The sequence below is a fragment of the Symsagittifera roscoffensis genome, chromosome 4, assembly GCF_963678635.1.
Source record: "Symsagittifera roscoffensis chromosome 4, txSymRosc1.1, whole genome shotgun sequence".
NCBI lineage: Eukaryota > Metazoa > Xenacoelomorpha > Acoela > Convolutidae > Symsagittifera > Symsagittifera roscoffensis.
The window spans coordinates 21,890,567-21,902,933 of NC_087065.1; the positions used below are offsets into that span (position 1 = coordinate 21,890,567).

At 36.8% G+C, this 12,367-nt stretch overlaps 1 protein-coding gene across 6 annotated transcripts in view; it reads left to right on the plus strand.

The window, feature by feature from the left end:
• Window positions 1–12,367, plus strand: part of LOC134843926 (transient receptor potential cation channel subfamily M member-like 2) — a 67,336-nt gene that overhangs the window by 37,468 nt on the left and 17,501 nt on the right. For 5 of the 6 annotated variants that reach the window (XM_063860277.1, XM_063860275.1, XM_063860274.1 and 2 more), the window contains 8 exons: window positions 1,601–1,897; window positions 2,409–2,583; window positions 4,069–4,252; window positions 6,013–6,082; window positions 6,522–6,718; window positions 7,060–7,210; window positions 10,367–10,496; window positions 11,115–11,406. In XM_063860277.1, coding sequence (XP_063716347.1) covers window positions 1,601–1,897; window positions 2,409–2,583; window positions 4,069–4,252; window positions 6,013–6,082; window positions 6,522–6,718; window positions 7,060–7,210; window positions 10,367–10,496; window positions 11,115–11,406 — 1,496 coding nt within the window. Of the gene's footprint in view, window positions 1–1,600; window positions 1,898–2,408; window positions 2,584–3,623; window positions 3,769–4,068; window positions 4,253–6,012; window positions 6,083–6,521; window positions 6,719–7,059; window positions 7,211–10,366; window positions 10,497–11,114; window positions 11,407–12,367 lie in introns of all 6 variants that reach the window. The other variant, XM_063860273.1, reaches the window with a different exon arrangement.

The following is a 12,367-nucleotide window of genomic DNA, read 5'->3' on the forward strand; positions in this document are numbered from 1 at the left end:
ATCGAAAATCTATTATTTTTTTTGCCATTTGATTGCTTTATGAAAATTTTTTACTCATTTCAAAGTTGCATACCTAGAATAGGTTGTTTGAATAATTTTGAACTTTTCGTGAACCGATTTAGTCTATAAATAGCCTCAATAGGAAATTTAATTTTATCGCCAACCGACTCGCTTCATGAATTAATTTGAAATACTAAAGTTCCTCAGCGTGAATAGCTGCTTGACAGAAACTTGAATTTTTGCGAACCAATTTTCTCCTTGAAAATACTTGAAACATTTAACAATATCATCGCTTGAATGGCTTCTAAAGAAAATCTTTCTTTTTTTGCCATCCGATTGCTTCCTGAAGTAACTTGAGACTTATTTTAACCTTGCATGTCTTGAATATATTCTATAGAAAAAACGTGAACTTTTCGCGAACTGATTTGGTCTATAATTTAATTTGAAATATTCCAAAGTTTCATAGCTTGTTTAAGAAAAATTAACTTTAAACGAACGGATTTTTTTGGCATCAGATTCGCTCTATGAAATAAATTGAAGTATTTCAAAGTTTCGTAGCTTGATTAGCGAGCTTAGAAAAATCTAACCTTTGGCTAAACGATTCGGTTTCTAAAATGTATTTTTTTCAAACCGATTTGCGATATGGCAACTTGAACATGTCGTCTAATTTCGAGAATTTCCTAATTTCACGGCACACAAGTTAATTTAAATTTCGCTAAATATCTATAAACAAGCGTCGCTAATATCTATATTGTTAATGAGGGAATCAACCGTACCTCGAAGTTGATTTTCGAGTGCACTAATTGATTAATCGAGATCACCCTGTTTTGCACCAAAAATTAACCTGAATTTAACTTACAGGATGCTGATTGTCCCTAACTACTGAAGACATGTCATGGAATTTTAAGTATCTAAATTTAAGAAAAGAAATGATTGTTTAATGAAAGATCTCAAGTCTGAATAATAATTTTGGCATGTACCTTACCGGTATTAGTCCTTTTTGACATTTTTTTGTGCCTAGCTTTTGCAATATAACAATCTTCTAGCGTCATTTTTTTTAAAAATCTTCATCTTTTCGACCTTTGAATTTTGCGGTGATGCAATTGAAGCTATCAGCACAATTTAAAGTATTTTTGAGTTTCATTGCATAAATGGCTTGCTTGCAAAATTTTTGACCAAAGTATTCAAGTTATTATACGATCGAATATTGACAAGATGCTTGACAAAATAGGCTGTTAGCAAAAAAAACGTAAAGGAATTTATGGAAATATACAATAGTACGAAGTACGGTAGTACAAAGTTCCTTTTTTAGTTTCAATGATCTTACCTCATTCAAAATTATTTTACTGTGAAATTAAAATTTCGATGAAATCATTGAAGCTATGTAAATGGATATGTGAAAGATCAGTTCTGATTTTAGAAAGGCTGCTTTGAAGTTTTTCAATTTCGTTGGAACGGATCAAGCTATGAACATAAACATGAGATACTGTGATGCTTTTTTAGCGGCTTGCTTGATAAGAAATCTCTTAGGTCAAAATCCGGAGATTTAAATTTATTTGTGAAGCAAAAAATCTGACTTTGAAAATTGTTTTTTTTTTAGCTTCTGATTGAAGAATCTGAGCGCATGTCGAAAAAACTTTTGAGCTATGTGACCAGTTTCTGGAACCTGCTAGATCTCGGAGGCCTCAGCTTGTTCTTGGTCGGACTCATTCTAAGAGTGGTGGCATTCCGCTTCTTGGAGGGAGAAGGTGAAGAGGACGCGGATACGAGGAGGCTGCTGATCGAGTGGGCTCACACTTCTTACGTGTTCAGTTTGGTAATTTACTATATCCGACTGACTCACACGTGTTCGGTGTCGAAACAACTCGGACCTAAAGTCATCATGATTGCTAAAATGGTGTGTATGTTTAAATGTGTTTCATAAGCTTAAATTGAGTTTTTTAACAGTCAGGCGTTTTGATCAATTGTGCTATATGATTCAATTTTTTGCTGCCTGTTACTTGAATTTGAGCGGATAGATATTAAGTTGAACAGTTATTTTAACACAAGCAAAGCTTGTGTTATAGTATGAACTATTTTTTTTCCAACCTAAGTCGCAAATATTGTTGCGACAAAATGTGTTTATTTTCGACGTCTATTAAGTACAGCCAATGCTAAGGATATTAACACAGTTTATCTTACAAATATCACTTTTGCTTCAAGATATCTTGGATCTGTAGCGTATAGGTAGGGAAGGAGACCCGCAGCAAAATAAGAGGGTTGGAACCTGGGCAAGGTCGGATGTTTTTAATGAACTTTTCTTATATTTGTTAAAATGCGTCCGCTCTTTGCGTTCGTCTGTGTTAAATATGGTTTTAGAATCTTCTAAATGTGGGTAGTCCTATGAGATCCTATCTTTTTATGTTTAGATTCAAGACCTGGCCTTTTTCCTTTTCATCCTATTTGTGTTCCTGGTCAGTTATGGAGTGGCTCTGCAGGCCATCATGTTTCCGAATGAGACCAGCTGGAAAAAGATCATCCAGGGTATTTTCTACTACCCTTACTGGCAGATGTTCGGAGAGCTCTTCCTAGAAGAGATAGGAAGTAAGTGCAAGTTAGAGCTGTACTTGTTTTCTTTTTTTGACATCTATCGAGGCCTGCTTTGCATGAAATGAAACTTTTTATTGACTTTTGATTTTTTTTGTTAAACATCTAGCTAAATAACAAAAATGTTGAACAAATTATAATTTTAAAAATTTTGTTTTGTTCTCAGTTTTAGTTTAAATAGGTCCAAATGAATGTGTATGTGTCAATTAACGTAGTGATAACATTTGTTTAAGACGTGATGGTGTTTTTAAGAAAAATTCAGTAAATTTGTTCTCCATTTTTTTCACAGTTTGACTCTACGGTTTTGTGAAAGGAAGGCAAACGCCTTAGTCGAACAGCAAAAGTGTCAAGGTCACGAAAAACGAATGTGGATTTAAATTTTAAGGTTTTCTTTAGAAATAAAAGAAAATTTTTCCATGTTTTGAAAAAATTACTTTATTTATAGTGTCAATCGATCTTGATCTTGAAATTCGAAAGTTGATATTTTTTCAAAAACTAGTCAGTATATATATACATTTTGTTTCCGTGCATTAATTGGCACTTTTCCAACTGTCTGTTGGCAATGTTTTTACGATTCGATGTATTTAGTTCAGATTCTTATACAGGTCGCGATGGTTTTTTCAGGAAAAGTCTTTTAAAATTTGTTCACGTTCAAATGATCTTTTTGGTGGTTTGAATTTTGACTTTTTTTTTGAGTCAGTTCATTTCCTTTGTTAAAAGGAAGGCAAACTCCACTATCGAACAGCTAAAATTGAAAGGTCACCGAAAACGTGATAGACTTCTAGTTTCGAAAGCGGAATTTAGTTTTCAGATTTCTCCGCGGAATAAAATTGAGTTAATTTTATCGAAAAAGTGTTAGTCATATTTTGTTCAAGAAATTCAAAAAGCTTTAAGGCCATCTATTTTCTTTAAGGCTATCTTTTTTCTTCGAATTTCATCATTTTTTCTGTTAACTTGCATTCATTGAATCTTTTCCCACCGGCTAATAATATATGATCACCAAAAACCGTTTGATTAGTTTATCGTTTCTTTGTCAGTCGGAGAAACATGCTCTAACGCCACGTATCAGGGCATGAGGGGCGATAGTTGCCCTGAGAACAGAGAAGTAGCGCTAGTGCTACAGATGCTCTACATGTTGTTCACAAATATTCTCCTGTTGAACATGCTCATCGCCATGTTCAGGTTCGAATCTATCTCCACTCAACTCTTTCTAACTAATCGTTCTCACACTCTACGCCCTCTATCTGACACCATAGCAGAACTCGGTTATACGGCTCTAACACTTTTCAGAACTCTCTGAAACAAAGAAAACGCAACCAAATGAAACAATAAATAGACTGATTTCAAAGTAATGAAAGACTTGGACTGTTTCTAACAATAACTGATGATGCTTTACTTTGTATGTATTTAATACAAAATAATTGCGAATTAGCCTTCTCCTTGGCCTAACTAATGCGATTTGTTTTCTTTTTTCTTTAACAGACACTGACAAGATAGGCGACGAGGAGAGGTGTCAGACATACAATGGGACCTTGTCCTCCAGACCCGCCAGTACCCTGTACTGCGAGTCACCGGAGCATGTGGACAGAGTGACGTCCTTCCTCTTAGTTCTCTATCTTTTCTTCACTAACATCGTGCTGCTCAATCTCCTAATTGCAATGTTCACGTTAGTACCACATAAATTGGCATTTCGGTACAAGTGTGATAGAGGGGACCCAAGAAACTAACCGGGTCCCTAAGCAAATTAAAAGCATACGTTGCTGCTTTACTTTTGGCTAGTGTTAGGTCCTGTTTGAAAAAAAAACAGAAAAAAGAGTTATAATGAAAGTGTATGGGTTTTGTTGTTTTTTGCGACGCTTTGGAAATTGTTTGTACTTTTCGCAGAAATTTCAATTTTTCTCAAAAAACTATTGTCCCAATTTTCAAAAAAATTGTCCCAATTTTCATTTTACCCACATTCTACGGCCTTAGAAATTTTCAATAGATATTTGACCTATTTTTAATTTTTTTCTATTTCTCATATATTAAAAACTCAAATCTGAGATGAGGGTTTCAATCAAAAGAAAAAACTATGGGGATATTCCTTTTTTTAAGCGACTGCTCCCTAAATTCGTTTGAAAAAGCTATGGCCTCAAACAATCCTATTTTGTTATTTTGACATTTTGTTGAATTTAGAAACTTTTTGACTTTTCTCAAAAACTACCGTGCCCAAACGGAGATTAAGGGTTTAATCAAAAGAAAAACAATCAGTTGGGTGAATCTTTCCTGCGCAAGTAGCTTTGCTTTGCCCTGCGTTTTGAAAAAAAATATGGCCTGGACAATGTCCAATTTTTCAATTTTTGTCATTTTTTTGCAAATTTCTTTTTTTTCTAACTGCTGATTCTGAGGTTGATAATTCATTCAAATTAACATGGTGCTTAGGTTTTCCTTTCGGAAAAATCCATTGTTGAAATTCGTACCGTTTTTTTTAGAAATTTTATCCTTATTCTCGAAAACTACTAGTTAAAATCTGATATCAAGGGTTCTATCTAAAGTTCAGGAAGTGGACTTCCTCCCTGCATAAAAGGCTATTCCCATGTTTTAATCGAGACAAGTTTATGGATTTACAAAAAGTTTTTTTTTGATTTTTTGAAAATTTTTCACTTTTTTCGAAAACAATCCAGCCAAATCTGAGCTAAAAGATCAATTGAAAGAGCGTGTAGTTTTTCCTCCTTTAATTAGGCGGCTAATCCCTACCTATCCAGAGAAATTGCTAGTATTTTGCGTAAAGTTCATTTTTTGAAAATTACGCATTTCCGTATAAGTACAAAATAGGACTGAAAACATTAAAACAGGTGATCCAGCATTAGCTGGGCCACTAGTATACCTCCAAGCGACTGACCGTGGCGCAAATACAAAGAAAAGAGACTCCTATTTACAGGTCGGATATTCAAATCGGGAACATTGGGATAGTTTGAATTTTTTGGTCGAATTTTTGCTGCGTAGCATTGGAAATTTGATAGAAACTGTAGCTGCATTATTGGTGGCTTATGTTAGTAAAATTACAAGTGATCTTGGAGCAGATTTGAAAATGGGATACTCTTAATCTTGCTTAAATTTTTTTCTCAAGGTGCTTTTTAAGTTTTTTCCTTATTGCACTTTGTTTTGCCTGTTTAGATCTTTTTGATGCATTTTCCTCGCTTTTGCTTGCGCAGCTTCGCCTTTGTAGCTAATTGCGGTAATTGCCTGAAATTAATGTAATTTGGGACCCCTTTCTCATCCTTGGTTTTTATCGGGACCCCTTCATCACACTTGTACCGGCAGTTTTTTTCCAAGTTAAAACTGCTGTAACTTTAATTATCTAATTCAACTATTAAAATTGTTTATGTAATTCAACTATTAAAATTTAATTTCATTTTCCGTGTGATAAAGATTATTTTTGTTTAGTTATACGTTCGAGCAAGTTCAGGAAAAGACGGATCTTTTTTGGAAGTTTCATCTCTACGAGCTGATCAAGGTATGCTTCCGTCAATTTTTAGGAGTCGATGAAGGTAGTTCAGACTCTTATATAGGTCTTGATGATTTTTTTCGGAAAAAGTCTTAGCTACTACTATGACAGAGTGGTCCCTCGAAAAGCAACTATGACAGGCAGCTCCCTCCTGCATTTGTCATGTAATAATATTGAAAAAATAAATGTGTATAAATGATTAATTTCACAAATCTCGCGAAATATGTTGAGTCAGAAACTTTTCAGATTAAAAATTGTAATTACTATCAGCGGCGGATCCAAGATTTTCTCGAGGAGGGCGGATTTTTAAAATATTTCAAGCCAATGTAAACACCCCATGTTGGCCAAATTTTTTGATTATCCAGTGCTCTGAGTTTTTTTGCATGCAAAGAGTGAATTTATTTGAACTAAGTTTTTAAAGTCGCTCATTCAAATCTCCTTTCTTCAGGAATACTTCCAGCGACCTGCCCTTCCTCCTCCGCTGATCCTGATCCAACATGTCTACTTCTTCAGTAAAATCATCCTGAGCAAGTGTACCGCGAAGGTGAAGATGCCGAACTACAACTTCAAAATGCGCATCCAGGAATCCCCCATCATCCAGCAACTCATCAAGTGGGAGGATCTTAACGCCGAAGAGTACATAAGGTGAAACCAGAATAAAGTACATTGTTTGAATAACATCGATTAAAGTGAGTTGCATCCTTTTTATGGCTCATGCGGCATCTCCAATTTTAAAAAAAATTATATCACACAGTTATTTGTAGCAATAGCGATAGTTTGTTTCTATTGACTTGAAAGTTCCTTTCGTTCCTACTTAGTTCTTTTTTTGCGAAGATTCGTAATTCAGATGATTTCGAGCACATGTTTGCTATTTTAAGGTTGTTAGGTTGGTTATTTTAGCATTAACAAACCATTTTTCAGATTTTTAATGATCGTTTTTTGTGTGTCTAATATTCAACGGATATAATTGTTCTGTCTTGTTCTAGAGAGTTGGACAGAGGAGAGCGGGAGAAGCTGGAGTACCATGTGAGACATGCAGAGAGTAATACTGAGAAGATCTTGGCCAGTCTGGTGGACCCCATGAACGAGGACGACAGCACCAGTCTATCTGAAAGGGTGTCCACATTGGAGTCGAAGGTGCGTTGGAAGATTAATCTATCTCAAGTCTCCCACAGCCACACTACTTCCTTTATAAGAGTCAATCAACGTAGTTCAGACTCTCATATAGGTCGCGATGGTTTTTTCCGGTTTTTTTCTGGAAAATTCTTGAATTTGTTTAGGCTCAAATTTCTTTTTTGCAGTAAGAATTCTGCTTTCTTTTTAAGTTCAGTTCATTTCCTTTATTAAAAGGAAGACAAACTCCACTATCAAACAGCAAAAGTGTACAGGTCACGAAAAACGTGATGGACTTCTAGTTTGTTGTTGTTGTTGTTGTTGTTGTTATTAGCCCGTTATTAGCCGTCGACGAAGCCGTAAGTCTATTGTGGTCAGGTTTGTTGTTTTGGGGGCAGTTAAATAAGTGTAATGCAGTGTGGGGAGCAGGGCAGAAGGGACATTTGGGTCTATCCTATTCGTATAAGTATTAAAGTAGGGGCTGTATCCTGGTCTTATTTGGACGAGGGTGCGCCTAGTCGAGCGTGGACTGGTCTGTACAGTTTTTATTTCTGGGGGGGTTTTAAGGGGAGATCTTTGGGCAGGGGGCTTTATCTATGGCTTTCAGCGCTCGTTTTGTGTGTATATTCTTTATAAATCTTTTAAAATTGCTGTTGATGAACGCTTTTAGGTGGTTCTAGTAAAAAATTGTTCAAGGTCTGCTTTATAAGAGTTTTAGATGTTGCTGGCGTGGCGTTACAGGGTGAGTATCGTAAAAGTTGAGGGAGCTTTTTGGCAGGTAGGTCCTGAGGACGAATTGTGGGGCAAAGAGTTTATGGTGATTTTTGACGTTAAGTAGTTTGCACTCTGTATGCACGTGGTCAATAGGACTCCCTTCACAGCCAATTGGACACCCCGTCACTATCCGCAGAGCTGCGTTTTGTACTATTCGTATTTAACTTATGGTTGTATCACTCGCGGCGTCAGACCAAGCTGGACAGGCGAGGTCCAGGATTAGTCTGATTAAAATTTTGTTAGTAATATTTGAAGTGTCTTTCGACTGACCCCAGTTTGAACTAGACTGCGCATGACTTTGATAACTATGCGTTTGCAATGTTCCGCAAAATTTAATCAAGGGTCAAAAAGACACCAAGAATTTTGGGATGCTTTATGACCGGCAGAAGTGTTTCACACTTTGTAAACGTGGGGTCTGTCAAACTTTTTATTATGCGACCTACATAGACCTTTGTAGATGAAAAGTCAAGCAATCTACTTGTAAAAAAACTCGTGCAGTGGATTAGGATAATTACTTGAAGTGTCAGGGCCATTTTTTATGTCGCGTGTTGGAGGAAAGGGTGAAAATCATCGGCACAAGACTGACGTTTGACTTCTGGAGGGGAGTTGGATGCATCATGCACGTAAAAATTTAAAAAGAGTGTGCGAGAGGATAGAACCTTGGGGGACGCCTGTATGTACGATCCGGGATGAAGACAAGGCTCCCCTAAACTGCGATTTAGTTTGCCTGCCGCTGTGATAATTTGCAAGCCATTTAGTTAAATTATTTGGTACAGTGGTGCTATGAATAAGTTATGTGCGATGGCAGACCATGTCAATTGCTTTGGATCTAAGGTGGCTAGCACAGTTTTTTTAGGTGGGCGTTTTTGATTAAAAACGTTGCTAATTAAATTTCAAAACTTGATTGTGCTGTAAAAGTGGAGTGGACGAGAGCCGTGCTGATGGTCAGTTTTAGGGAGATTCTTTATAAGAGTAGGATGAATTCTCGAGACTTAGCGACAAGAATCCGATAGTTTTTGGTTGGTTTTGGTAGGGGGACTCTTACTGAGTTCTTTCATAATTGAAGTAATTTGTTAAATTTAAAGGTCAAATTAAAAGTAAATGTTACAAAATTGATAAAAGCTGGTCCCAAATGTTTCAGGTGTACCGTGCAAAGCCCGTCTGGGCCCAACGCTTTTGAAGATTTAGCTGCTTTGATTGACTCTTCTGTTTCACAGGAGAGAAAAGTCAGTGGATCGCTAAGCTTTAGAATCAGTTTTTTTTGTTTGTCTGTTGTTTGTTAGATGTATGGGTTCTGAGTTTCGTGTATTGGGTGTTAAAAGCGCATGCTGTTTGTTTAGCTTCTTTTTGCCGTTAAAAGAGGTTGAGTGCGATCCTGCAATGGATTTGGTTTCATTTAAGGAGCGAACCGCTTTCCAGAATTTGTTGGACGACGTCTGGTGAGTAAACGTCCGGAGGCAGGATATTTCTTCTTTTTTCCTCAAATCATGGTTTAGTAGGCTGGGGAATAGTAGGCTGGGGAATAGTAGAAGTAGTATGCGCTGTATGGTTTTGCGGGTTTGTGTTTGGATCGTTTGGGGGCTTTGTTTCTCGGGCTTAAAGGTTAGTAGTCTAAGTGTTTTTTGGCCTTTTAGGCGTATCGTTTACTGGGATGGGCAGGTATTATTGTTCGGACAAGTGGGGCAGTAAAAGTTTCTGTGATGCTATTTGTGATGTTTTTCTGTAAAGTATACTTTATCTGCTGATTGGCCTCATAGTACGTCGTTGGACGAGCTGTGTGTTTTGAAGGTTTTGAGGTTACTTAATATTTTTTAGTCTTATTATTTTTTTTTCGGCTTGTTTTTTGCTTCTTTTGTTTTCCTTTCTGAGGCTTAGTAGGTTGCGGCCAATATTTATCGGCTTAGTGGCCTCATATTGTTTCATTTGACGCGCGAATAAAGTTTGCGTGTGAGTGTGTTTGAGGGTGAGGGGGACTTAATACATTTTGTTTAAATTTTCTTTCGGCTCAAAGGGTTTGGGTTAAGGTATTTTTGTGGCTTTGTTACCGCTTGATAAAATTTCTTTCGATGCTAATTGTACATTGTTTTGTCTTGGCACGTTTTTGTTTCAAAGTTAGATTTATTAGTTTCGATAGATCGATTTAGCGGCTTTCTTGTTTTTTTAATCACAAGTGGTGCGAAGCTCAGCTTCGCCCCTGTGTTAACTTGTCCTGTGTGTAATTTTCGAAACTTTACCCGAGATCCAAGAATAAAAAGGACCAGATATTTAAAAAAAATGACAAGATGCACGATTTAAAACTTGATTTTAAGGTCGACCTTGTAATATCAGTCTGATTTTGGGATAGTTGAGCCGTTTTTGAATCAATTCAAAGCAATGAAGGTGTAATGATATGAAAAATTATTTAAGATGGACACAGTTGGCAAGCAGTTGGAGTACATGAACTCGATGATGCAGTTCGTGGCAGATAGTGTGAGCAAGGGCAGAAGTGGACCACAGAGACCTCCTCCCCCATCCACTGAACTCTTCTCCTCATCAGGTGAAATGCAAAAGCAACAAACTCGAACAAGAGTAGCCGGTTGCTATGATAGTAGCACAGAAAGTTGCAACCGCATTAATGAAAAGTAAAAAAAATCTCATCTTCAAATTTGTGTTGTTTTTAGAAATAAAACTTTTTGTCGCCAATGAGGCGCTAAACAAAGCTTCGATAACATGTTTTCCTGGAGTAAAACTAAATTTTTCACGGCTGAAAAAAGTTCCCTTATTATATCACCTACTCTCTCGCTTTACTCGCTGGAAATTAGACTGCGAAAACTTTATAAATTTTTGTAATATTTGAATCACGACAGAAAGGGCAATAATTTTATATAATACTCGACTAACTCTGATAGATATTCATGGCATCTGTTTTTGCGTGGTAAAAAGTAGATTAAAAAGATTGAAACACACCCGAAAGCAAAGTTCTTGTCGACTTTCAGTGGTCGGAACAAATAATGCTCGACAATTTACCAGGAAATTTAACGGCTAAAAGTTATTGAGACAGTTAATGTGGGAAGGATTTGTTGCTGAGCTTCTCAAAAGCTAATCACTGACTGGTAGAAGTTCAAAAACTTTAACTTAGTTAACTCTTCATATAACTTTATTATTTTTGCATCAGAATCACAAAATCCTGCACGTCCCGACACTGTCAAGACAGTCCAGCCAGCAGCAGTAACAGCAGCCGCTGTTCCACCTACAGATCAGAGCAAACTGGCTCCGAAAAAACCAGTCGGGCCCAAACATGTGAAGGCCCTCAAACCAGATTACTACGAAGTGAGACGCATGGAGGTGCCGAGTTCTCTGATTCCGTGGGAGAAGGTTTGGTTCGAATATGAACCGCCGAACTATACACACCCGTTGGTGCTTGAGGGACCAGCCTGGGCTGACCTAGACTTCTCAAGTCCAGAATTGTACGTCGGTTTTTTGTTTTTGGATATTGGATCTTTCTTTACATTAGCCAGCTCGCGAGCGTAGTGTGTTAGTTTAAACCTTCTTTTTTCCAGATTAACTTGCGAATAAAAGTGCTCATTTGGTGGTATTTTTGCTATAATTTAAATCTATAGCATTGGAAATTTCGTAACATCTGTTCTCTGCTTTATTTCTAGTTAGTATTTCTGGAATATTAGGAGTTCGTAGACGATTGGTAAGTGCATGAGACTCTTAATATCTAGGTCGCAGGATCGAATCCGATACACAGCCCAATTTTTACAATTTCGATCATTATTTCTACTCGCTATTGTATGCGAAGCCCAGCTTGGTCTCTGTGTAAAAAGTTTTGTGAAGCTTGTTTCTTACCCATTTGATTACCCTTGCGATATGCAAGGGTATTGCAACCTGGTACTATTAGGTTTTTTCAGTAAATAACTTAGTTAGCCGAATGTAACATATTTAGAAAGAAGTTTCAGATGATACATTTAAAAATATGCAACGTTTTTGTTTTGCATGTAAAGGGCTTTTATTGTATCCGGTAGATGCAAATCTTTCGTATGTTGTTTTTTAAATATTCCAGCTGTTTTTCAGCTTGTTAAGTGTCGGGTTTGATTCTGTCCTCTTTTTTACCTAATGATTTTTTCTCTATTTGCGTCAATTTTTTGTATTGATTCAACTTTGACAATGTGTTTTGTATTTTAAAATCTTGTTTCCGATCTTCTTTTATACACTCGCGAGTGCTAGTGTCTTGTAATCGGAAACCAGTGTCTTGTAATCGGATTTTTTCCCGTAAACCATTTTCTTACAAATTTTTTCTCTTTTTTATCCACTGCTTCTCTTAACATCTTCCAGGTTCCTTCCCACTTGGCCTAGGGAAACGCCGTCGCCTTAGTACCCTGAAATCTGGGGGTTCGAATCTCGGCTGGAAAATGTTTTTTTTTC